At 36.8% G+C, this 27297-nt stretch overlaps 1 protein-coding gene across 2 annotated transcripts in view; it reads left to right on the top strand.

Annotated features, from left to right (window-relative positions):
- SLAIN2 (SLAIN motif family member 2) overlaps positions 1-27297 on the top strand; it is a 79151-nt gene that overhangs the window by 13776 nt on the left and 38078 nt on the right. Inside the window, exons 2-3 of one of the 2 annotated variants that reach the window (XM_060148218.1) lie at positions 20797-20945; positions 26408-26572. In XM_060148218.1, coding sequence (XP_060004201.1) covers positions 20797-20945; positions 26408-26572 — 314 coding nt within the window. The remainder of the gene's footprint in view (positions 1-20796; positions 20946-26407; positions 26573-27297) is intronic. The other variant, XM_060148219.1, reaches the window with a different exon arrangement.

The raw sequence follows: 27297 nt of genomic DNA, 5'->3' as shown, positions 1-27297 counted from the left end.
CATTTTATTTTAGTTCTAGACTGATCTGTCTTTGCAGTGAACTTAAAAAAAAAACTTTTTGAAAAATTTCAAACATATACAAAAATAGAGTGAACAGTAAAATGAACCTCCACTTAACTTACAACCCATCTTTAACACTTACCAACTCATGCCATTCTTGTTTCATCTATACCATTCAAACCTCAACCCTCTGGACTATTTCGAAGCAAATTTCATCTCAAACATCATATCATTTAATTACTAAATATTGTAGTAGAAGATAAGGACTCTTTTTAAACATAACTACACTACCAGTTTACCCTCCCCATTAAAAATAATTCTTTAATATCATCAAATGTGATCTGAATGTTTTTAGATCAAATTTTCTAAAAAATCGTTTGCACTTCTTTGTTTAGAATTTTTTTTCTATTTTGCTATAAACTCCAAAATGAAATGGCCTCTTTCTTCCAGTATTTTGATCATTTTGTTATCCCCAGTTAATTTGTTGTTGGTGATGGTCAGAACAGGTCCAGTTCTCATTTCTTCCTAAGCCTTTTGAGAAGTTAATTGTTGGGTAAATCAAGAATTTCTTAGGTGTTCTCCGTGCAGGGTGAGGTTTTCGGCAGATGTCTAAAGACTTGAAGTGATCCTATGTCATTATTACATACTTTCTTTGTACTAGAACTGAAATTTGAATTAGGTGAGTAACATCATTCATATCTTCCTTTGGCCTCTTGGCCTGTAATCAGCTCCTGTAATATCATCCTTATTTTTACAGTTATATAACATTTTTAGTTAAATTTAGTTTTAGTGTCTCTGTGCTTTCATCCATGTACTTGTACTTTTAGGCTCCCAGGTTTCTGTAAAACAAAATAATTTTAGTCTAATTTTCCATAAATCCTCATGTTCTTCATTAAATTTACCTAAAACAGGTATACTTTTACTGAGGAAAGAAACAGTAGTGGGTCTCAAAGAAAGGACCCTTTTTAAATGGTTTTTATTAGAATTTCTCAAGAGCCTCATATAAAAGAATAAACAAATACATATAATACATAAAACATCTTTATGTTACTATTTAAAATATTCATTGTTGAGGGGGAGGATTAGGAACTGACTTCTCCACCTCTCCAAGTCTCCAGATTCTTTTCTCCATTCCTAGTGTGAATTGTGCTAATTGAAAAGGAATTTACATGTGGGCAAAAGGGGGATGTATGTGTGAAATACTTTCTAAATGAGTTTTAGATTGTTTATTCATCCACTCTGCTGCATTTTTGTAGATGAGAGTTTAGTATTGTGTATATATGCATAAAGACTGTATTATCTAATCAGTATTTGTTAATTAAAATTATTTGTCAGTATCTAGAAGTTTGTTGCTTTATTTTTTTTTTTTTACTTTGAGAGATTCATTATTGCTGACATACACTCTCTATATCTGTAGAGAAGACTACAGATTGAGAATAATGATTTTAGGGAAAATAGACATGAGCTGTCTGACTCTTTGTGGGGCCCTTAGGAACTTTTGCAGAACATAAAATCATAGAAAATAAAATTAGAAATGGACTTTGAGACCAGGCGGTCATGCCTCTTGTTTTTAAGCTGATTTAATATTCAAGCTGGTCAGGACAGATGATTATTTCTTCTTTTCTTAAAGGTTTTTGAGATTGGAAATCTAATAAGTTCCTCATATCCCGTTAAATCCATTTTACTTTAAATCAGTTTTCTTTTAAGTTTATGAAGACACTTTGAACTCATGCTGACTTCTCATCAATAAATTTTATGGATAAACTTCCCTAACTCAGAGGTAGATATGTTGGTGGTTTTTTCTTACTGTATTTTTTTCTCTCATAGCCCTTCACTTCTGATAATGGACTTTTATTACTTGACCTTTTTGTTTTATGTATGCTTTTTGTAGGGGACCATTGGTAGAATTTGCCTGTGATTTAATATGATGAGCCTAGGTCTATAAAACAATTTAATTTGTATAATTGCCACCACTTATAATTTGGCAGTCATTCGCTGATTAACATCTTGAAGTTTTGTTTTCTAGACTCTTCTAGACCAGGGAGATGTTACTTTAAAGTAACATGGTTCGTGTGTGTGTGTGTGTGTGTGTGTGTGTGTGTGTGTGTGTGTGTGTGTTTAAATGAATCAGAAGTTATACATCTAGATGATCATTTTATTCCCTTCTTAGCAGTGGTTTTCCAGTGATTCTAACATGGGTTTACATTTTTTTTTTTCTTTAATGGAAAAAATACTTAGACCCCCTATGTGTGAGCATTGCACTGCTGGGAACACTTAGAGACATGATAATGCATTTTCTTGCTTTCTTAAAAAATTGAATTTGGCCTAGAAGGGCCACATGATTGGTAAAATATATTACAATCATTATTGTTTAAGCATGTTCTATATACCAAGTATTGTATAAGGCATTTTATGCATGTTAAATAATTTAATCTGCACAATTTTGAGTTGTAGTTATTGTTATCCCCATTTTTTTCAATTGGGGTAAAATATACAAGACAAAAATTACCATTTTAATCACTTTTAAGTGTACAGTTCAGTGGCATATAAATACATTTACATTGTTGTGCAGTCATCACCACTGTCCATCTCTAGAACTTTACAAACTGAAACTCTGTATAAATAGTAATTCTCCATTCCCCTATTCTCCCTGCCCCCAGCCCCTGGCAACCACCATTCTACATTCTGTGTCTATGAATTTGACTATTCTAGGTACCTCATATAAGTGGAATCATAAGTATTTATCTTTTAGTGTCTGGCTTATTTCATTTATCATTGTCTCTTCAAAATTCATCTGTGTTGTAGCAGGTGTCATGTTATCTATATCTTACAGGTAAGGAAACTTAAACTCGAAGTCACATAGCTAATATAGTGCGTTGAGATTCGTACCAATCCTGAAAACCGTGCCTGATAAAACATTTGATCTTGATTTATTTAACCTGTAGATAGATTTTTTAGACTTATTCTGTATAACTCTGGAGATCATTACTAGAGCAATAGGTATACGTTAGAGGTAAGCAAATATTGATTTAATATAAGGAAGAATTTTCTAGTAGAGCTGTTCCTAGATAGTATAGACAGCCTTTAAAAAGCGTGAGTAACCTTTAGCAGTAAAGACTGCTTAATGGTCCTGTGACAAGGGATGTTTCAAAGAGGTAAAAGTTAAATTTGGTTATTTCTAAGTGTTCTTTTAATCTGTGTTTCTGTGATTAAAATATTGTCATCTATTTTGGAACATAAGATACCCTAACACAAATTGCTAAGCTTAAATGTGGGAGAGATCTTTAGCAATGTAAGCATCATGGATTTTTCTTTTCCTAAATCTATGGCACATTTCTCTGAATATCCATAGTAATAGCAGATTCTTTTCCTCTTGAGGGTAGGTTTGAATTTTGAAAACTGTTAAAGTCATTATTATGCCTCGTGAATAAAAATGGGTTAGCAAGATGTTTGAAGTCCTCAGCAGTCCAACTCCAATTCACCTTTTTCCTGGATTTTCTTGCTGTTGTCAGAAAACTTCATAAACATTCATGCCTGTTACCTTTTAATTTTCATTCTGTATAGAGTACCTTTTTTCTTTCCTTTCTGAAGTTCTAAATTTCCCACTTGGTTTGCTTCCTCTTCAGTGTTGCCTATCACTGTTTATATATCTTTTTAGAGTATATGTAACACCACAACCTCGTGCTTTGTCTTGTCTAGATGGTGAGCATTTTAAGCAGAGGAAGCAGTATCATATTCATCTTTGTGTGTCAAAACAGGCTCTCAGAATCTTGTGTGTAGTAAGAGTTCAGTTATATTAAATTGAATCAATCTGATTGTCAATATGTTAAGTTGAAACGAGGTGAACGAGGTAAAATAATGAGACCAGATTTCTTGCATGACTTGCATGACCCCTATGCCAGTTACAAATGAGGAATTTCATACATACTCTGCATAATGGCAATATTTAAACTGTACTCTCCCATGAATGAATTAAAGAAAATTCTGTCCAGATACAGTATCTGATGTTTAAAATCAGTTTTAAAATTCTCTCTTTTGTAGGATAACTGTTACACCTTGTTTTATACTTCTTTGTACTTTTTGTAATTTCTCAATTTTCTGTTACGGACACAAATTGCTTTTTCCTTTCTTTTTTTTTTTTTGTGGTACGCGGGCCTCTCACTGCTGTGACCTCTCCCCTTGCAGAGCACAGGCTCCAGTCGCACAGGCTCAGCGGCCATGGCTCACAGGCCCAGCCGCTCCAAAGCACGTGGGATCCTCCCGAACCGGGGCACGAACCCGCGCCCCCTGCATCGGCAGGCGGACTCTCAACCACCGCGCCACCAGGGAATCCCACAAATTACTTTTATAATTTTAAAAAATCCTGATAAATCTTACTGATTTAAGTCAGTTTCATTACTCTGTAGTCACATAGGGTAAGGATCATAATACAGCATGATACATTAAAAAGCCATTGATGTTTTCCTTGTTACTTAGAATCAGTAAGATTATATTTCACAGATGAACAAATTTTGGTTCCAGTAAGTTTAGACATGTGTTTTTGATAGAACTGGAGCCCAAGTCAGCTGATGTGTATGATCTTATCCGTTATTCTTGTTTTTAACTTTGCATTTTAAAAATGAGATTCCACAAGTGCAAATATTAACAAGTTTATCAGATTTACCTAAAGTATGTAGTCTTTTTTTTAAAATTTTTATTGGAGTGTAGTTGATTTGCAATGTTGTGTTAGTTTCAGGTGTACAGCAAAGTGAATCAGTTATACATAGACATACACTTACTCTTTTTTAGATTCTTTTCCCATATAGGTCATTATAGAATATTGAGTAGAGTTCTTTGTGCTATATAGTAGGTCCTTACTAGTTATCTGTTTTATATATAGTAGTGTGTATACGTCAATCCCAATCTCCCCTTATCCCTCCTCCCCCTTTCCCCCCTGGTAACCATAAGTTTGTTTTCTACATCTGTGACTCCATTTCTGTTTTGTAAATAAGTTCATTTGTCCCATTTTTTTTTTTAGATTCCACATATAAGCGATATCATATGATATCTGTCTTTGTCTGACTTCACCCAGTACGACAATCTCTAGATCCCTCCATGTTGCTGCAAATGGCACTGTTTCATTCTTTTTTTATGGCTGACTAACATTCCATTGTATATATCTACCACATCTTCTTTGCCCACTCCTCTGTCGATGGACGTTGATTGAGGTTGCTTCCATGTCTTGGCCATGGTGAATAGTGCTGCAGTGAACATTGGAGTGCATGTATCTTCTTGAATTATGGTTTTCTCCAGATGTATGCCCAGGAGTGGGATTGCTGTATGATATGGTAGATTTGGGTTTTTTTTTAAAGTATTTATTTATTTGGTTGCGCTGGGTTGTGGCAGGCGGCTCCTTAGTTGTGGCATGCGAACTCTTAGTTGCAGCACACATGTGGCATCTAGTTCTCTGACCAGGGATCGAACCCGGGCCCCCTGCATTGGGAGTGCATAGTCTTAACCACTGTGCCACCAGCGAAGTCTCCCGTATGGTAGTTCTGTATTTAGTTTTTCAAGGAACCTCCATACTGTTCTCCATAATGGTTGTACCAATTTACATTCCTGTCAACAGTATAGGAGGGTTCCCTTTTCTCCACACCCTCTCCAGCATTTATTGTTTATATATTTTTTGATGATGGCCATTCTGACCGGTGTGAGGTGATACCTCATTGTAGTTTTGATGTGCTTTTCTCCAGTAATTAGTGACGTTGAGCATCTTTTCATGTGCTTTTTGGCCATCTGTATGTCTTCTTTGGAGAAATGCCTATTTAGATCTTCCACCCATTTTTGGGTTGGGTTTTTTGTTTTTTTGATGCTGGGCTGCATGAGCTGTTTGTATATTTTGGAGATTAATCCCATGTCGGTCACTTCATTTGCAAATATTTTTCCCATTCTGTGGGTTGTCTTTTTGTTTATGGTTTCCTTTACTGTGCAGAAGCTTGGAAGCTTAATTAGGTCCCATTTGTTTATTTTTGTTTTTATTTTCATTACTCTAGGAGGTGGATCAGATAAGATATTGCTGTGATTTGTAGTCTGTTTTTGTTGAGGGGGAAAACCCCCAAACTTCCTTACTTTCCAGGAATATCAGATAAGGAATTTCAGAGCTCACATTTTGTGAGTCTTCGGGGTTACTGATGTTGCTGCTCTCCTCAGTCTCATTTTTGGGACTACTCTGCATGCAAATCCCTATGCCAAACTTTCCAGGGTCCCTGGTGGTGCCGATGCCCTGGTAGCTCATTCCCTTCTCTTTTATTTACCCAGATCCCTGCCTCCTTGCCTTTCTGCTAGGACCATATCTATAAGTATATCTGTAAATCAGTTTAATTTCGACATGATTTAAAATAAAATAATTTGGGTAGTAAATAGCATTAAATAGTGTCTCAATGTAAATGAATTGAGTTACAATAATGTTCTGTTCCTTATAGTAATGACTTGTACTAGCCAGAGCACACTGCATGTTGACTCCTGTTGTGATAGTTTAGTAGCAAAAATGAACTTGTAGAAGCATTTAGGTTTTAAGGCTTTCAGTAATATAAGTTCTTATTTTGCCTGTTCTATTTACGTAAAATCACATCCTCTGTACTCTTTCATTTGGGAATCTAAATTATGGAGGAAATGGATACCTTTAGGAACAAATTAGCTTATTTAAGAGGAAGGCTCAATAAATGCAAAACATACAATTTGCTTTGATCTTGGAAAGGGTTCAAATTCTGGAGTAAAATTGAGACTTCTTGAGGGTATTAAGGAACTATAGGGAGGAAAAGAAAAAAGTGATTATAACTTCTTGAAATGTGGGAAATAATAGAAGCAAGATAATGCAGTACCATGAAGTTTATGAAAATATTTGGAGAGAGACAGTGTTTAGTTAAAAATTAGAGGTTTAGAATTCATGAGGATGAATCAAACCATGTCCCACTTCTACAGTTACTAGAAGGAAATCTCTCCCACACACAGCCCTCCACTGCTCCATTCATGAACTTCTGCTCATCTGCCTGTGAGAGAATTAGAAAGTACCCAACCATGTGTGGCTGTTAAGCGTTGTTTTGTTTGAAAAGCGTGAATAAGAAGCAGGGGGTGGGGCTTCCTTGGTGGCACAGTGGTTAAGAATCTGCCTGCCGATGCAAGGGACACAGGTTCAAGCCCTAGTCCGGGAAGATCCCACATGCCGTGGAGCAACTAAGCCTATGCACCACAACTACTGAGCCTGCGCTCTAGAGCCTGCGAGCCACAACTACTGAAGCCCACACGCCTAGAGCCCATGCTCTGCAAAAAGAGAAGCCACCGTAGTGAGAAGCCCGCTCTCTGCAACTAGAGAAAGCCCACTCGCAGCAACAAAGACCCAACACAGCCAAAAATAAAATAAATAAAATAAGTAAATTTATATATACAAAAAAAAGAAGCAGGTGTGGGCCAGGCTAAGTCCACAAATGACCTATGAGTCTGATAAATTTGAGGAATGGAATTTAATAGATGCTGTTAAGTTAGTGAGGAGGTTTTTAAGTATAATGCGTTTAGTGCCTAATTCGTACTGCATTTTATAATTATAGAGATTATATTTTATGTCTTTATTAATAACTAGTAGATATGGAGAGAGTACTTTAGTAATTTTAGGATGTGACTATCTTTTGAGTGAGCCTGCTAATTTCCCCCCTTGGAGGGAGATAATGGGTCTTGGGTTGACTTCTCATAGTGAAACTCTTGTTTGCCATTGGTTATTTTTAGCTGGGGCTGATCTGGAGAGAATTAAAAAATAAAATCCAAAAAAACAGATAAGTCCTAGAAACCTGAATCTAGAGGTTTGGAACTTGTTGAGCAGGCGCTATAGGTTTCTATGGTAGTACCCCCTATGACTGAGAGAGCTGACAACCAGCACGATGAGAAATATAATCATTTAATTTTGTCTTAATTCGTTTTTTTTGTTTGTTTGTTTGTTTTTTGCGGTACGCAGGCCTCTCACTATTGTGGCCTCTCCCGTTGCGGAGCGCAGGCTCAGCGGCCATGGCTCACGGGCCTAGCTGCTCCGCGGTATGTGGGATCTTCCCGGACCGGGGCACGAACCCGTGTCCCCTGCATCGGCAGGAGGACTGTCACCCACTGCGCCACCAGGGAAACCCCTTAATTCATTTTTGAATTCCTGTTGAGCACCATGCCTGGCCAGTGGTAGCTGCCACATAAACATTTGTTTAAATGACTGATTGTGGCTTGATACTAAGCCTTCAAGTGCTTAGAGTTTAGCTTGGAGACAGAATGAACACAGAATTCGGTCCTCTCTGAAATCAGCAATGAGAGTTCACAGCAGAAAGGTTTATATGGATTTGAATGTGAGAGCTGAGACTTAGGATTTAGGTACAGATAGGCGGAAGGGTATTTCTTGCTGCTCTGTCAGAATCAAAAAGTGCAGGGAAAAGAATGAGTGCTTCATTTGAGTAGGGTAAAGCGAAGTCTGTGAAGATACAAATTTGTTGGGGAACAAGTAAGAAATTTGAATCATTGGGTTGGAGACCATACTGTGGATTGCTTGTGAAATCTAGGAGGAGATTTTTGAGTGTCGGAATATCCTTAACAAAATCGTGTTTTGGAAAGATTAGTGTGGCAATAGTATGTAGGTGGGAAGAGAAGACGTAGGTACTTTTGTGGGCTAGAAAACTGAACCTCTGATCTTTACCAACCTCTTGGGCCCAGACGCACATAGCAAAACTGAAATTCAAACCAAAGTATTGAGTCCATAATGATAGTCTTTCCATTTCATCCCAACCACTTACAATTGATTGCATGAAAACAATCATCTCAAGCTAAATGAATAAAGATCAGATTTGTTTAGTTCCTCTTATAAAACATCTACATTGTTTAAAAATATCATTTTGATCTTGCTTTCTTTTTTTTTTTTAACATCTTTATTGGAGTATAATTGCTTTACAATGGTATGTTAGCTTCAGCTTCACAACAAAATGAATCAGTTATATACATACATATATTCCCATATCTCTTCCCGCTTGCGTCTCCCTCCCTCCCACCCTCCCTATCCCACCCCTCCAGGCGGTCACAAAGCACCGAGCTGATCTCCCTGTGCTATGCGGCTGCTTCCCACTAGCTATTTACCTTACGTTTGGTAGTGTATATATGTCCATGCCTCTTTATCGCTTTGTCACCGTTTACCCTTCCCCCTCCCCATAACCTCAAGTCCATTCTCTAGTAAGTCTGTGTCTTTATTCCTGTTTCACCCCTAGGTTTTTCATGACATTTTTTTTAAAAATTCCATATATATGTGTTAGCATACGGTATTTGTCTCTCTCTTTCTGACTTACCTCACTCTGTATGACAGACTCTAGGTCTATCCACCTCATTACAAATAGCTCAATTTCGTCTCTTTTTATGGCTGAGTAATATTCCATTGTATATATGTGCCACATCTTCTTTATCCATTCATCCGATGATGGACACTTAGGTTGTTTCCATCTCCGGGCTATTGTAAATAGAGCTGCAATGAACATTTTGGTACAGATCTTGCTTTCTTATATAAGGGTATCGACGTTAAATAACGTCGATATCGACGTTAAATAACGATGATAAATTCTTTGTTGTGAGGGCTGTGCTGTGTGTGGTATGATGTCTAGCAACATCCCTGGCCAAGCAAAAATGTCAGACATTGCCAGATGTTTCCTGGGGGCAAAATCACCCCAAGTATTGCCTTAAAGCATACTTACGGTGTCTACTTGACCAGAAATATTTAGTGCTGTATTGCAGGAATAAGTATCTTATTCTAGTAACTTTCCTCCATTTACATTTCTAAGTCATAAAATAATGTTCTGAAAATTAGGAAAAATTAAAATGATTGTGTGATTTATTGTACAAACTATTTGAGAGTCAAGGGAGTGCTGAGATGCCAAAACAACAGGTTTAAATGAGGACTTACACCTGGGCAAACTGGGATGAACAGTCACCATGGGAGTAATCATAAAACATTTATTGAGTACCTACTATGAGTAGAGCACTGTGTTAAGATGATAAGGAGTAGTCAGAAGAACTGTGGCAGTTGGAAAGCCTCATGAAAATTGGAGTCTTGAATTGGTCTAGAGGTAAGGCTTGGGTTAGACAAGGAAAATGGAAAGGAAATTATTTTTGCCCCTGTAGTAAAAAGAGCTATAAGCAAAGACACATCTGTGGTTTAACAGATGTGTGAAGTGAACATTTATTTGGCCATTTTGGCTGGACAAGAGGGTTTTTTATTGGAGTACTTGAGAGAGAAGATCAAGGATGTGGTTTTGCATCGAAAACACAGGATCTTGAAAATTAAGTTGGGGAGTACATCCAGTGAGAAAGTTTTTGAGCTGTGAAACAATGTTTATCCTGACCTGTGTTTTGGAGAGCTAAGTGGTAGTAGAGGATGGATTGGAAGGTTGAAAGTCTGGTAGGTGTGGGGAAGCCAGTTTAATGAATCGATAGAATGTGTTGATTGAATGTATGGAGTGAGAAAACAGTCAAGGTCATTATAAAAATTTTCATTTGTTGACTGGAAAAAATAATGGTGTCATTTTAGGTTTGTTTGGGGATATTTGATTTTGAGACAATGTTTATAGTAAGCACTTACAGCTCTGTGACTGACACCCAGGAGAAAAATTAGTACTAAAACTATTGGAACATATTGTATGTCCAGAAAATGATGATTGGTTATGATGAAACAAACAAAAGATTTCTTCAAATTAAAAGAGTTTCTGGGGGCTTCCCTGGTGGCGCAGTGGTTGAGAGTCCGCCTGCCGATGCAAGGGATGCGGGTTCGTGCCCCGGTCCGGGAAGATCCCACATGCCGCGGAGCGGCTGGGCCCGTGAGCCGTGGCCACTGAGCCTGCGCGTCCGGAGCCTGTGCTCCGCAGTGGGAGAGGCCACAACAGTGAGAGGCCCGCGTACTGCAAAAAAAAAAAAAAAAAAAAGTTTCTGGGAATTCCCTGGCTGTCCAGTGGTTAGGACTCAGCACTTTCACTGCCAACGTGGCAAGGCCAAAAAAAACCCAATAATAAAAAAAAAAGTTTCTGGTAAACATAAAATAGTAGGAATAAATATATGGTTATATCTTATGAGGCAGCAGTTGATAAAATAACAAAAATAATGTGATGTAGGAAGTGTGTGAGGAGCTCAGGTTTTACACTTATAATGTGTATTTTCAGATCCTCATGTCATCACTTCTACCTTTGGTAATTAATAAATGATCTTGAGAAAACTAGTAGGAAAGGGAAGAAAGTTAAGGGACTGGAGAATAGGTTAAATTTAGCCTCTTAAAGACACTGGGATGATTTGATTACTGTCACTTGAGAGAGATCCTGGTCAGTGGTTATGGGTATTTTGAAAGGAATGAGGAGGGTAGAAATGGATATGAATTAAAACAGGAAGAATTTAGTTCTGCTGATCTTACAACTGGGGTCCCCAACTGGTACATCAAGTATAACTATAGAATTTCCATGATTATAATTTTTCAGGAAAAAGGCAGTGCTCTATTATGAATTTTTGTATAATTATTTCCTTCATTCATTCTGCAATATGGTGTTCCGTTTCTATAATACTGTGTGCTAGGCAGTTTTCTTTGGGGGTGAGGGTGAGGCATAAGGAATGATGTGAAATATTCCTGTCCCTGAGATGCTTGGAGTGCTATATGAGAGAGAGTTAAACAATTATATATAGCTTATATATATACACACAACTACTTTCCCCCATCCCTCCAAATGTATTTTATGCATTTTAACCATCTTGGTATCCCGTACACTTTAATAATAAGGAATCCTCACATACCCATTCTTATCTTTCTATGTAACTCAAAAGAAAAAGAGAAGAGATGGGACTTCCCTTGTGGTCCAGTGATTAAGACACCACACTCCCACTGCAAGGTGTGCGGGGTTCGATCCCTGGTTGGGGGAACTAAGATCCCACATGCCATTCAGGATGGCCAAAAACTTAAAAAAAAAAAAAAAAAAAAAAAAGAGAGAAAAGAGAATGTCTGGGCTGCCTTTTTTTTTTTTCTTTAAAGGTTTTTTTTTTTTAAATAAATTTATTTATTTATTTTTGGCTGCGTTGGGTCTTCATTGCTGTGTGCGGACTTTCTCTAGTTGCGGAGAACAGGAGCTACTCTTCGTTGCAGTGCACGGGCTTCTCATTGTGGTGGCTTCTCTTGTTGCAGAGCACGGGCTCTAGGCACGCGGGTTTCAGTAGTTGTGGCACACGGGCTCAGTAGTTGTGGCACATGGGCTTAGTTGCTCCGCGGCATGTGGGATCTTCCCGGACCAGGGCTCAAACCCATGTCCCCTGCATTAGCAGGTGGATTCTTAACCACTACGCCACCAGGGAAGTCCCTGGGCTGGTCTTAATATTAACTTTAGTTCTATAAGCAGAGTATAGTGTATTCTCTCTTCCTACTGTGGCGTAGTGTAAAGATATTGCCAAATTTTCTTTAGCACTTTAATTACCTGATATTTTATTTAATTATTTATTTTTTTGTAATTGCTATCTATGGATGCAATTGTAGCTAAGCAGATATGTATTATGTATTAGTCAATACACATTAAAACTGTCTCTTTCTTTGCAGCTGTTGCCACAATTTGCAGTCTGGTATAGTTTGAGACTTCCAGTCTTCCTGATGTCTTTTCTCAAAACAAAACAACTCATTTTCTGATTGCCACACTCCCGGTTGGTCTCCCAGCAGTACACAATTATGCCTCAACACTAGATGTTTGTCTCTTTTAAAGAAGTAATTTCCAACCTCAGTTTTGTGGCATCCCAAGGAATATCAAAATTGTTTTGATACTCTTAAAATTAAAAAACCCATGCCATACCAGAATGAGAATCAAGAGAATCATGAAATGAAAATGGAAGCATAGAGTGTCACTGTCTAAAAGTTTGGGATTTACTACTTTAAAACTTTTCTTCAGTCTGTTCTGCTTGCTCTGCCCTGTTTGTTGATTCACCATGTTGTGTTCTGCTGTCATACCAGCAGTTTATGTCTGTATCCTGCCCTGCAGCCATTGTCACTTCAGGGCTTGTAAACTGTTCTAAGACTTTATTAATGAATTTGCCTTGTAAATAATTACCACTATTATTTATTACTAAAATTTCAAAAAGACTCTTACTACATATGAACTGAAGATATTTTTCTTCAATTGAGTTGTGATTTTTTTAATTGTATTTAATCGTGGGATCTATTACAACTTTATATTTTGTGGTTCATAAGGCTTAGAAGAGAGCAGGGAACAGCAGGAGGCCATTAGAATGATTACTATATTGAAGCCTTTAAGTCAAGGATCTTGTACATTCTTTTAGAAAATGTATTAGTTGGTAAAGTATGTAAAGTATTAGTTGGTAAAGTTAAGAGCTTAGGTTCTGAAGCAATCCTGGTTTTGCCACTTAACAGCTATGTCACCTTGGACAAGTCATTTAGCTCACTGTGCCTCTTGACCTCATCTGTAAACCAGGGATTATATTAGTACCTATCTCATAAGCTTATTGGGAAGATTGAAAGGGTTAGTATATTTTAAATACTGAGGAACTTCCCTGGTGGTCCAGTGGGCAAGACTCTGAACTCCCAATGCTGGGGGGCTGGGTTCGATCCCTTGTTGGGGAACTAAAATCTGGTGCAGCCAAAATAAATAAATAAATAAAATACTGAAACCATGCCTGCCATGTAATAAGCCCTTGATTAATAATAACATTAATTATTATTTCACATTGTCTCAGGAAGGTTGTTAAATCATTATAAAGCAATGTATCCTAATAGTTTATTAAATTATATTTAGGTGTGGGTACGGCCAAAGATACTTTTATTAATGAAAGTTTAAAAAAACCATATACAATGGAATATTACTCAGCCATAAAAAGGAATGAAATAGTGCCATTTGTAGAGACGTGGATAGACCTAGAGACTGTCATATAAAGTGAAATAAGTCAGAAAGAGAAAAACAAATAGCATATAATATCTCTTATATGTGGAATCTAGAAAATGGTACAGATGAACTTATTTGCAAAGCAGAAATAGAGACACAGATGTAGAGAACAAACTTATGTATACCAAGGCGGGAAGGGGGGTGTGGAATGAATTGGGAGATTGGGATTGACTTATATACACTACTATGTGTAAAATAGATAACTAATGAGAACATACTGTATAGCACTGGGAACTCTACTCAATGCTCTGTGGTGACCTAAATGGGAAGGAAATCTAAAAAAAGAGAGGATATATGTGTACGTATAACTGATTAACTTTGCTGTATAGCAGAAACTAACACAACATTATAAAGCAGCTATACTCCAATAAAAATTAACTTAAAAAAAACAGTAAATGAGTTCAACATACATCTGTTTCTTGTTCCTCTGCTCCCTTGTGTAGCTGACCAACTTTAGCCTTCTGCAATACCCCTTTGACATATCTGTCCGTCTTTACTCAACCCTTGGTCTTGTTCCCAGTGCCTTTTCTGAAGAAGTTACTCCACAGACCACCAACTCTGATCCATTGATTCCACACTCTGGGCAGACCTTTAAGCCTTTCCATCACCCTGATTTAAATATAAGCCTTTCCTTGACCTACTGTATAGTACAGGGAATGCTACTCAATGCTCTGTAATGACCTATATGGGAAAAGAATCTAAAAAAGAGCGGATATATGTATATGTATAACTGATTCACTTTGCTGTACACTAACATAACGTTGTAAATCAACTACACTTGAATAAAAAATTTAAAAAAAAATTCAAGCCTTTCCGGATGGACCTAGAGATTATCATACTAAGTGAAGTAAGTTGGGCAGAGAAAGACAAATATATGATATCACTTATATGTGGAATCTAAAAAAAAAGTGATAAAAATGAACTTATTTACAAAACAGAAGCAGACTCACAGACTTCGAAAACAAACCTGTGGTTACCAAAGGGGAAATGTCGGGGGAAGGGATAAATTAGGAGTTTGGGATTAACATATACACTCTACTATGTATAAAATAGGTAATCAAGGACCTACTGTATAGCACAGGGAACTCTACTCAATATTCTGTAATAACCTATATGGGAAAAGAATATGAAAATAATGGATATATGTATATGTATAACTGAATCACTTAGCTGTATACCTGAAACTAACACAACATTGTAAATCAACTATACTCTAATATAAAATAAAAATTAAAAATAAATAAATAATAAAAATAAAATCAAATTTCCAATCTGAAAAAAAACCCCATAAAATTATAAGAATAGAAACAAAATTACAATCTCAATATGGCCACTTTGAACTTACTTTGTTATGTTTCCTTTATCTTTTTTCATATGCACTTAAAAAACATTGTAATCATTGGTGTTTTGTTCAGGGTTCATTCAGATGCAAATATATAAGTCTGTAAATGTCATTACTATTGCAGGGAATATACATTGAACTTTGTGAAGACAGAGGCTCTTTTCTTTTGCGTTGAATACACCTTACTCAGTAAATAGAGAAGTATGATTTTGAGGTATTAAAATCTGATGATTTTCCTTAGCCTGTAAAAAGTTTCCATACCAATCTACAGAAATTTATTTCAATAACAGTTTTGATATAATTTTTATTTTTACTTTAAATAAAGTTAAATCTTTGTTGTTCTTAGCTTTATTAGCCTACTTTCAGCTGACTGCAACATGAAAAGTGATTACTGTGGTTACTATAAATTCAGTAAAATGTCTCCAATTTCCCATCCTATCTCTGTCTTTTAATAATGTCTGCTATGTGTATGCATAAAAAAGTCCCAAGAGACATACTGCAAACTGTAAATAACTTGGGAGGATAGAATTGGTAGGGGGAGGGAGGTTATTATCACTCCTTACATTTATACATTTCTATATTATTAAAGTTTTTTTGTTTTGTTTTATTTTTTAATTTTTGGCTGCGTTGGGTCCTCAGTGCTGCACGCGGGCTTTCTCTAGTTGTGGTGAGCGGGGGCTACTCTTCGTTGCGGTGCGCAGGCTTCTCATTTCTCATTGCGGTGGCTTCTCTTGTTGCTGAGCACGGGCTCTAGGCACGCGAGCCTCAGTAGCTGCGGCACACAGGTTCAGTAGCTGTGGCTCAGGCTCTAGAGCACAGGCTCAGTAGTTGTGGCTCACGAGCTTAGTTGCTCCACGGCATGTGGAATCCTCCTGGACCAGGGATCAAACCTGTGTCTCCTGCATTGGCAGGCAGATTCTTAACCACTGCGCCACCAGGGAAGTCCCTAAAGTTGTTACTTTTACAAAATAGTTATATTCTTAGTTGTTTTTATCACCAGTCATGTTATACAGGTATGTGTGACATATCGGACAAAATATGATTTGTTATGATCAGTTTCATAACATTCATATTCTTAATTACATCTTTACTAGTTCTCTCACTATTAACAATAGACATAAATTATATTTAATGGTGTTTAATTCCTTTGTAATAATTGTCCTAAGGGAAAAAGCAACATCTTGAGAGACCAATTATTTCTAACACATTTTTTAACAGCTTTATTAAGATAGAATTTACATACATAAAATTCACCTGTTTTTAGTATTGAGTGATTTCTATATTTACAGAATAGTACAACCATGACCATAATCTTGGTTTAGAATATTTTCAATATCCCAGAAAGGATCTTTGTACCCATTAGCAGTCATTTCCCATTTCTCTCTCCCCATCCCCTCTCCCATCCCTGGGCAACCACCAATCTGTTTTGTCTCATAGATTTGCCTATTCTAGACATTCCATATGAATGGTATCATGCAGTATGTGGTCTTTTGTGGCTGACTTCTTTTACTTAGTTTAATGTTTTTGTGGTTTATCCATATTGTAGCATTTTTATTGCCCCGTAACACATTTTAAAATTTTTATTTATTTATTTATTTTTGGCTGCATTGGTTCTTTGTTGCTGAGCGCAGGCTTTCTCTAGTTGCAGCAAGCGGGGGCTACTCTTTGTGTTGGTGCGCATGCTTCTTATTGCAGTGGCTTCTCTTTTCGCGGAGCATGGGCTCTAGGCACGCGGGCTTCAGTAGTTGTGGCACGAGGGCTCAGTAGTTTTGGTGCACGGGCTTAGTTGCTCCGCAGCATGTGGGATCTTCCCGGACCAGGGCTCAAACCCGTGTCCCCTGCATTGGCAGGTGGATTCTTAACCACTGCGCCACCAGGGAAACCCCTAATATAGTCTTATGACAGGTACTTAAGGAAGGTTTCCTTGAAGAAGGGACATTTAAGTTGAGACTTCGTAGAAAGTACGAATGGGCTGGCCGAAGTTGGGCAAGGGAGGGTGAGGTAACCAAGAAGTGGAATTGAGTTTGTTTAAGGCAAGGGGAACAGCATGCACAAAATGACCTAGAAGCAAAAGTGTTGGGCTTTTCAGGAGTAGAAATTAGTACCATATGGCTATTATTTAGATTTGAGTGGTGGAGAAGGGTGAGAAATGTAGCTAAAAAAAAAAAGGTACTGCAACAGTTAGATCATTGCTGTGTTTCAAGGGCCACGGGGGCTGTGTTTTGGAAAAAAACTATCATAAGGGCAAAAGGAAACTGGCATAGAATTTTTAGCAGAGGAATATTAATAGTCAGATTCATATTTCAGAAAACAATTTGGCTGCAATATATAGAATGGATTGGAAGGGAGCAAGACCAGAGATTTTAAAATTTTTAAAAGATTGTTCATTTTCAGAATTCTTCTGGCCATTCTTTGTCTTTACATTTTCATGTAACTTCTAGAATTAGGTTGTCCATTTCTATAAAAATGCCTGCTGACATTTTTGTAGGGATTGTATTCTGTTGATCAGTTTGGAAGAATTGACATCTTGACAACATTGAGTCTTCAGATCTAGGAACATGGTACATCTCTCCATTTATTTAAGTCTTTCATTTCTCTCAGCAATGTTTTATTGTTTTCGGTGTACAACTCTTGCACTTCATTTGTTAAATTTATTCCTAAGTATTCTTTTTGATGCTGTTGTGAATGTAATTGTTATATTTATTTCATATTTGAGTTCACTGATACATAGAAATAAGTTGATTTTCTTTTTTTTTTGGCCTGTTGATCTCATATCCTGTGACCTTGCTAAACACATTAATTAAGTCTAGTTGATTTCGTTTGCTTTCAGTAGATTCCTACAAAGGATTTTCTATGTACAGGATCATACTGTCTGTGAATAAAGACAATTTTACTTTTTTCTTTCCCACATGGATGCCTTAATTTCTTGTTCTTGCCTTTCTGCACTGGCTAGACACTGTAGTACCACATTGAATAGAGATGTTGATAGTGTGCATCCTTAACTTTGTTCCCAGTCTTAGGAGAAGCATTCAGTCTTTTACCATTAGATCTATTTTCTGAAAGAGTTTGTATAGGATTGGCATTACTTTTCCTTAGTATTGATAAAATTAATAAGTGAAGGCATCTGGAACTGGGCTTTTCTTTACAGGAAGATTTCTCATTACTAATTCAATTTATTTTTATAAATCTCTTCAGAGTCTCTATTTCTTCTTGAGTCCCATTTGATAACGTGTATCTTTCTAGGAATTTGTGTATCCAGTCTTCCAGTCTATCTGTTTTGTTGGCGTAAAGTTCTTCAAAATATTCCTTACAATTCTTTTAATATTGGTAGTGTTTGTAGCAATGCTTACTCCTTTTTTTTTTTAGTTTTATTGCGATATAATTGAGATACAGTACTGTATAAGTTTAAGGTGTACAGCGTAATGACATTACTTACGTATTTTGCAAGATGATTACCACAATAAGTTTATTTAACATTCATCATCTCATACAGATACAAAAGGAGGGGGGAAGAAGAAGAAAATTGTTTTCCTTGTGTTGAGAACTTTCAGGAAATGGGCTTTTTGGTTTTTTTTTTTTTTTAATTGGAGTATAGTTGATTTACAGTATTGTTTCAGGTGTACAGCAAAGTGAATCAGTTATACATACATGTATGTCCATTTATATTCTTTTCCCATAAATGCCATTACAAAACATTGTCTCTACTATAGTCTGTACTATACAGTAGGTCCTTATTAGTTATATATAGTAGTGTGTATCACTTTTTCTTTCACACTTTGGCAATTCATGTGAAAGAAGCCAGACACACAAAACACACATTGTATGATTCTGTTTATATGAAATGTTTAGAAAGGAACATGGAGCAGAAAGCAGATTTGTTATTGCCTAGGGCTGGAGGTAGAAACGGAAAGGGGGTTTCTTTTTAGGGTGATAAAAATGTTCTAAAATTACATGGTGGTGATGGTTTGGGTAACTAAATACTAAATTCATCAAATTATACAATGAATTTTATGGTGCAGAAATTACACAGGCAAATTTTATGGTATGTAAATTACATCTTGAAAAGGCTGTTTTTAAAAAAAGTTGTAAGGTACTTTTAGCATCTTTAAAAATACAGAAACTACTATAAACTAAATGAATAAAACATCAATAATTCAAAATCAGTTTAAAACATCATAATCTCGCCTATACCAGGTGAATGGTAGCTTTCCTGTTTTTGTCAATGGCACTATAATTCTTTCAGTTACAACAGCTAAAAATTTAAGAGTAATTTTGTATTCTTCCATCTTTTTTTATTTCCTACCCTTATCAATTTGCCTACTAAAAACATTTTTTTTCACTGATGCTTTTGAATTTCTTAAATAATAATATACAGTTCAGTCAAGAGGGCCTGTTTTCTGATGGACACAGCCAATTTATTGATGGCTAATGTAACTTATAAGTTGAGATTGTCAAGATTTTACTTGTCAAGAAAACTTGAAAAATATTGCTTTATTCGCCTATTTCTGCTAAAATTAAGTCATAGAGGCCCAGTGGGAGAGCTGAACCTCCACCTCTATGCAGCATCAACAAGACAGGAGGAGGCAATGTCAGATGGGGCACTTTTTCTCCCTTTTCCCCATCCTCCATGAGTTAGTCAGGTGCAGTAAAGGAGCTGATTTTACATCCCATCCATCTGGAAGTGCAGTAATTTTGTTTACATCATAGATTTCACTTAAGTGTCTTAATTTGGAAACCACTCTGGTTAGAATTCAAGTAACTTCACATTTTTCATATAGAGTAACATTTGAAATAAATTAACATCAATTGATGTAATCTGAACTAATCTGAGGAAAAACAAATGAAGTAGGAAGTATCTTCCCACCTTTTTGTTTTTATATGCCTTCCCCAGGAGCTTATAAAATACTTTTCCTTTCTTCTTTACTGAAACTGAAGTAATTTCATAAATTGATTCATATTGTTATTAAGGATTTTTTAATGTATTGCTTTTCTCTGACGTATCATTTGAAAAAAGGGCTACAGAGTGGGTACTGCTTAAGTAAAAGGAATGCATTACTAATGGTGAATGTGTGGTTTGTGGTAGGAAGGGAACTGGGAGTTGGAAAGCAAGGTATTTATCTGCCTTCTAGACAGGACTTAATGATATGGTTATATTAGGGAGTTAAGAACTATTGAAAACAGAATAAAATATTGTAAAGACATGTTTCTTCATAGTTTTTGAAATGAGAGTAAAAGAGAAAAATAAAGACACATTTTAGGACTGGACAGTTGGCCTCATTTGGGTTCATTTAATAGTTGAGATTTGGGCTTATATTGATGATTGTAGTGTCATTTTCTTCCTGTGCAGAAAGTAAATGTGGGTGATTTTAAACATACTCCATCATTTTTACTCCCCATCCCCCAATTTAAATCTGTTCCAAAGGATCCCTATTTTATAACCTTGTGCTTAATAATTAACATTACCCTTTTTTGTTTTTGTTTTTTGTTTTCTTCTAGGCTGTATTCATCACCAAAGAAAAAACTTACACCAATGCAGAAATCAGTTAGTCCTTTAGTTTGGTGCAGGCAAGTTTTGGATTACCCAAGTCCTGATGTTGAATGTGCTAAAAAGTCTCTTATCCACAAACTTGATCAAACTATGTCAGGTATGTCTATAATTTTACTTGTAAATTCATCTCTTTGCTTTCTTTAATCAAAAAACAGATAAATGTTGACTGGTATGTTTTTAGGAAGGCAGTTCTTTGCTTGAGGGGTGTTTTCCAAATCACATTGTGCATGCCATCGTGAGTTTTTGCCATATGCACATAACCCTGTTCTGTTATTTTCTTAATAGCCTTTAAAAAAAATCTCCGTATTTTTATTTAGCTTCATCCTAAAAAATATCCATGAAATAATGGATTTTATGTAATAAGGTTTTTTCTGGTGCAAGCTAAAATAAATAATTATTTTAAAAAAATGTTTTGTCTGATATCATCTAAAATCATCTCACCAGCCTCAGGGAAATTCTGATGTGGTAGAAAGATACAGGTTGAGAACCAAAGAGCCCTCATTCTCACTCTGTCGCTTTGTTGCTATGTGACTCCGCGAATTATTTAACTCCTATAAGCTCAGTTTTCTTATAAGCATGATGAACCCTGTAAGTGTTATTTAAGGATTAAATGATAATGTTGAAAGAGCCTAGCATGTTTTTCTGGCTCATGGTAGTGCTTAGTAAATGTATTCATTTCCCCTCTTTTTTTTTTTTTAACTTGACATTTTAAGTTAAACTGCTTTTATGTTCTATTGTTTAATAGCATTCACAAAGCTGACAAAATGTGTCACTCTAATGGCATTTAAATGTAGCATGCCAGTGTGTTAGAAATGTAGGAAAAATATTATTGACTCTTTCTTGGAATTACTCTCAATCTTTTAAAAATATGTTTCAAAAAAAATTAAAAAATTAAAAAAAAGAATATCAGTTTCTGGGAATTCCCTGGGGGTCCGGTGGATAGTACTCAACGCTTTCAGTGCTGGGGCCCTGGTTCAGTCCCTGGTCAGGGAACTAAGATCCTGCAAGCCTCGCAGCGAGGCAAAAAAAAAAAAAAGAATATCAGTTTCCTGGAATGCTCATGTAGTAAAAGATTGATGCATGATTACTAATCCTAAGTAGAGTTTTGTTTTTTGCTTTGTGTTTACTTGGCAGCCATGTCCTTAAAATTGCTTTTTTTTGGCTTTATTATTGAGGTACGTCCTCTTTTTTAGAGTGTAAGCTGCAAATGGTCAGGGGAAGCAGGGGGGAGCCTACACAGTTAAACTGTCATATAGTAAAGTGTAGTTTGTTGTGGCAGGAACAGTGGTTATTATAAGAAAATAACGTATGGGATGGACATAGGGGAGAAAACCAAAGCTGTTGCACTTCAAAAGTAGCAATTGGAGTGAGTAGCTTTTTGCTTTATTATAACAAAGGCATTAAAGATAGTAGGAGCATGTAAGAAAAGCTGTTACTCTTGAACCAAAACTAGGTGTAATCAAGTACTGGATCTGCTTAACAGTGTTTAGATTTTATAGCTGTATGCACAGAGCAATAGCTATAGCTGTATATATTCAAAGAAAAACAATTTGGCTGTTGCAAGTTTGAACCTTGTAGTCCTAAACCTCTCTTTTCCCAAGTTAAAGGGAAGATTGTTTTTTAAATGTGTATTTTTGATAAGGCAAAGCTTCCTAGGAACTTAGCTATTATATTCTAGCACAGCCGTTTTCTACTCCATCATACTCAGCTTCTCTTTAGTGTACCAGCACCTGTTCCTAAGATATTCTTCTCTTGTTTTTTTGATAGCACATTATCTTTTTTACCCTTATTCTCCCTCCGGTTTTCTTTTCAGTCTTCTTTAAAGTTTCTCCCTTCTCTGCCCATCTTTTTGTGTGTGTTTTGGGGGGGGAGATAATATTTATATAGCACAAATTTCCCACTTTCACCATTTTTAAATATACAGTTCATACAGTTCAGTGGCATTAAGTACATTCACATTGCCATCACCACTCTCTATCTCCAGAACTTTTTTGTTATCCCATACTAAAATTCTGTACCCATTAAACTTCCCATTCTTCCTGCCTTCCCCCCACCCCCGCCCCATCTGCCCAGGTCTCTCTTTTGCCCCATTTCTCTCTGTTTTGATGATTTCATCCATTCATACTATATCCAGTATCATCTTTATTCAAACTAATCTCCTTTATTTATGCATATTCAATATTTTTTGAGAACCTGTTATGTATCAGGCGTTGGGCAAAGGGTAGCGGATACATGATGAAGAAAGACTAACACTATACCTGCACTCACGGAGTTTGGCATCTAGTAGGGGAAACATGTTAATAAAATAATTTTTATAACTGGTGATATGTAATAAAAGAATGATCTACAGTACTTTGAGCTTGGAGAAATCAGAATTTTACTTCCGGAAGTAATGCTTGGCCTGAGTCCTAAAGATTCAGGAAAATTTAAGTGGGCTAAAGGGGAAGGCGACAGAGGGAGTAGAGTGTTCCAGGTGGTGAGAACAGCTTGTGCAAAGGCTCTGTGGGAGGCCTTTGGGAGCATATGGAAGGGAGCCTAGTGTACATGAGGAACTGGACATGAGGTCAGAACAATATGTAGGAGCCAGACTCTGCAAGGCCTTAGAGACCATGTTAAAGGTTTTGGACTTTATTCTAATATTCTAAAAGCAATGGGAAGATACTGAAGGGTTTTTTTCAAGGGTATGGTATGTGTTGGCAGGAAGAAGAAATGATAGGATTTGCACGTTGATGAGGACATGCTTAGCTGTAGTATGGAGAGTAGATTGGAGAGGGCCAAAAGTGAACCGTAGGATGCTTTTGAGGGGGGTTGATGATGATAGCTGCGTAGTGTGTGTTGGGGGGAAAGGGTTGTAGTGGAGATGAAAAGGTGTGAAAGGAAAAAGGAATGAACCAAATATGAGGAAATGAGGGAGAAGAAAGTATCAGCAGTGATTTCTAGCTTTCCAGCTTGTGTAATAGGATGAATGTTGTTATCATTCTGAGATAGAGACCCCAGGAAGAGAATTTGTTTTAGTTCGAAAATAATGAGTTTGGATTTGGACTTGTTGGCTCTGGGGTGCATTTGCCATACCCTCAGGGGAGACATTAAATGGGCAGCATATATGGGACTGAAGCTCATGGAAACTTAGGCCTGGAGATATAAATAATGGATATTTGGGGGAATAGAGATAATAACTAATGTTGTGAGTATGAATGAGATTTCTCAAGAAAAAGAATATGGTTTAGAGTGAGAAGATAAAAGAGTTGAGAACTTGAAATGCTAGTGATTAAATAACCAAATAAAGAGAGACTGCGCTTCAAAGGAAATAGAACAGTAAAGAGATAGGAAGGAATGAACACCCGTATTTCGCTCAGGTTGATATATTGAGATCATGCTACATATTAAATATGTTTCGTGGTGTCTTGTCTCATGGTGAGTATGTAGAAAAATATGTAGAAAACTATACTGACCAACTTACCACACTATCCAACTAAACAGAAAAACTAAACAGAAAGCATGTGTTCCTCCTCCCAAAACCAGTGCTCTGCTTATAGGCAAACCAGAAACTTCAGAAACATCTTATTGTTTTTTCCCTTTAGAAATCCTTACCGGGTTTTTTTTTTTGTTGTTTTTTTTTTTGTTTTTTGCGGTACGCAGGCCTCCCACTGTTGTGGCCTCTCCTGTTGCGGAGCACAGGCTCCAGACGTGCAGGCTCAGCGGCCATGGCTCAACGGGCCCAGCCGCTCCAAGGCATGTGGGATCTTCCCGGACCGGGGCACGAACCCGTGTCCCCTGCATCGGCAGGCGGACTCCCAACAACTGCGCCACCAGGGAAGCCCCGGTTTTTAATATTTATCCTTTCCTTCCTTTTTTTTTTTTTTTTTGGCCACTTTTATTGCCTAGTTCAGTCTAATCTATTTAACATTAGAATTTTCATCAGTTTTTTTTCCTTAAGCTGATTGGATCATATTACTCTTGCTCAAAAGTCCCCGATGGTGTTATCACTGCTACTGAACAAATTTCAGACTCCTGAGCATAGTATTCCAGGCCTCCTGTGACCTGGCCCCAGCTGGTTGTTCCTGTTTTGTCGCTCACCATGAACTTTACCTTTCTAGATTACTCACTGTTATTCCCTGGACACTCTATGCATTTTCAAGACATGGTTTTAGTTTATGTTATAAACACAGATGAAAACATATACTTTCCCCACTTCCAGTGTCCTACCAAATTATCCTCTCAAGACTGCTCCAGTGCCTCTCCTTCCAAAAAGCCTTACTACCTACTTTCTCTCAGTTGTAATGAATTACTCCTATCTCATCATTTCCATTAGCCTCTTTGCGCCTTTATGATAGTACTCATTTCATTTTGCCTTGAAATCACTGTTTTTTCTGCCTGCACTACTTGGCTTTAGGCCTCTTGAGAAGAAGTACCATGTCACATTTGTGTATTTATTCTGCATAGTACTTTGGTGATGGTCATAAATATGAATAAGCTGTAGATTTTAGAATAGGGTGAAGAAAAGAAAAAATATTTTAAGTATTAATTTTTCTTGTATATAATTGATATCTTAGCCCTACTTTCATACTATTTTTATAATTTTATATGCATAGCACAAATTTTTCCCCTTTTTTGGCAGAAGTATTCTCCTTGGTCCAGAAAATGGGGTGGGGGGGGCTCTTTTTAAAAAAAGAATTCTTGTATGTTTGACCTTAATCTGGCCTAAATAGTCAGTATTGCTTTATTTTTTCAAAAATCCAAACTTTGGAACGACTATCTTTAAAACTCATTATTTCATAGTTTTTTGTTGTTATTAGCAGTGTGTGTTTGTTATAGAAAAATGAGACAACACAAATATGCTTTTATATTCATTTTATTTTTAAAGGCCATTCAAGGTTGACACAGTTGGAATAAACTTTCCAACAAGATAGAAGTAACTTAATTTAGTAGCTAATAATTTGTTGAGGAGATATTCTTCCTATAGTATTATTTCTGTTTGGTGTGGCTCCTGTTTTATTTGCATAACAAAATTTAAGATAGTGGAAGTATTTTGTTGGGATTATTAATGTGATATATTTCTCTCCACTACTATAGAAATGTTTCTGTGTTTAAACTGAGATAATGACTTACTGAATTTCCTAATTGGAAAAATTTTTTTTTATAAATTTATTTATATTTTTAATTTTTGTCTGTGTTGGGTCTTCGTTGCTGCGCACGGGCTTTCTCTAGTTGGAGCGAGTGGGGCCTACTCTTCATTGCGGTGCGCGGGCTTCTCATTGCAGTGGCTTCTCTTGTTGCAGAGCATGGGCTCTAGGTGCATGGGCTTCAGTAGTTGTGGCACATGGGCTCAGTAGTTGTGGCTCGCAAGCTCTAGAGCACAGGCTCAGTAGTTGTGGCGCACGGGCTTGGTTGCTCCGCAGCATGTGGAATCTTCCCGGACCAGGGCTCGAACCCTTGTCCCCTGCATTGGCAGGCGGATTCTTAACCGCTCTGCCACCAGGGAAGTCCCCCAGTAGGAAAACTTTTGCGATGTTATTAGCCTTTTCTTCAATTTGATTTTTCCCCTTGTCATTAATGCAGCTCTCAAGAGGCAGAATTTGTATAATAATCCTTTCAACTCCATCAGTTACACAAGTCCTTACAGTCCAAATGCCAGTAGCCCATACAGCAGTGGTTTCAATTCTCCGTCCTCAACCCCAGTGCGACCTCCTATAGTCAAACAGCTAATACTTCCTGGAAATTCAGGTAAGGAGAGACGAAATGGAGTAATTAAGAAATGGTTTTTAACTTACTGCCCTGCCTCAGAAAATAACTTACTCATCAGTAGTTCAAGTTCCTTTATTTATGAAACCTCCAACTGGTTAGAGAAGATATCATTGAGGTGCTACTTAGCACCAGGTAGTATGGTACTAGGCACCAGTGATACAGATAAGCCAAGTTACATTCATAAAGTTTTCTTTAGCATGTGTGTAAAAGTTTTTTAATGTGGCTTGAGAAAAATAGCGTCACAGGCTTTATTTTTTTAACCAGTAGATGCTTACTGAGTAGCTTGCTTAGGTTGTAAAAGCTACAGAGTTAAACTCTTCTAATAGGAGTTTTAATAAGCTTTGATATTGTAGTTAAATAATAGTACAAGGCTGTATATGAATGTGCCAAGAGAGTGTTTAGAGCTCTAAATGATATGGGAGAGGGATAGATTGCTATAATTGGGGGAAGAATGTTCTGCTGTGGTTCTGTGACTGAGACTGTTATTCTGTAGCTTACTGTTCTTTAGATTTCACCATTCAGTTACTCTTATTACTGCTATTGGTATGATTAATTATCATAGCTTCCTTAAAAATTAAAGTATTATTAACCACCTCAAACTTTTGACTTGTATACTCCCTAGTCTCATCACTTATTGACCCTGAAGTTTGTTCTGTACGTAGGTTGTTACTTGCTACTTATTTCACCCATGACTGTTGTACTAA

Source organism: Lagenorhynchus albirostris, chromosome 4 (genome assembly GCF_949774975.1).
Source record: "Lagenorhynchus albirostris chromosome 4, mLagAlb1.1, whole genome shotgun sequence".
Lineage (NCBI taxonomy): Eukaryota > Metazoa > Chordata > Mammalia > Artiodactyla > Delphinidae > Lagenorhynchus > Lagenorhynchus albirostris.
The sequence above is the reverse complement of the archived record's forward strand: the minus strand, read 5'-3'. Positions and strand labels throughout refer to the sequence as shown.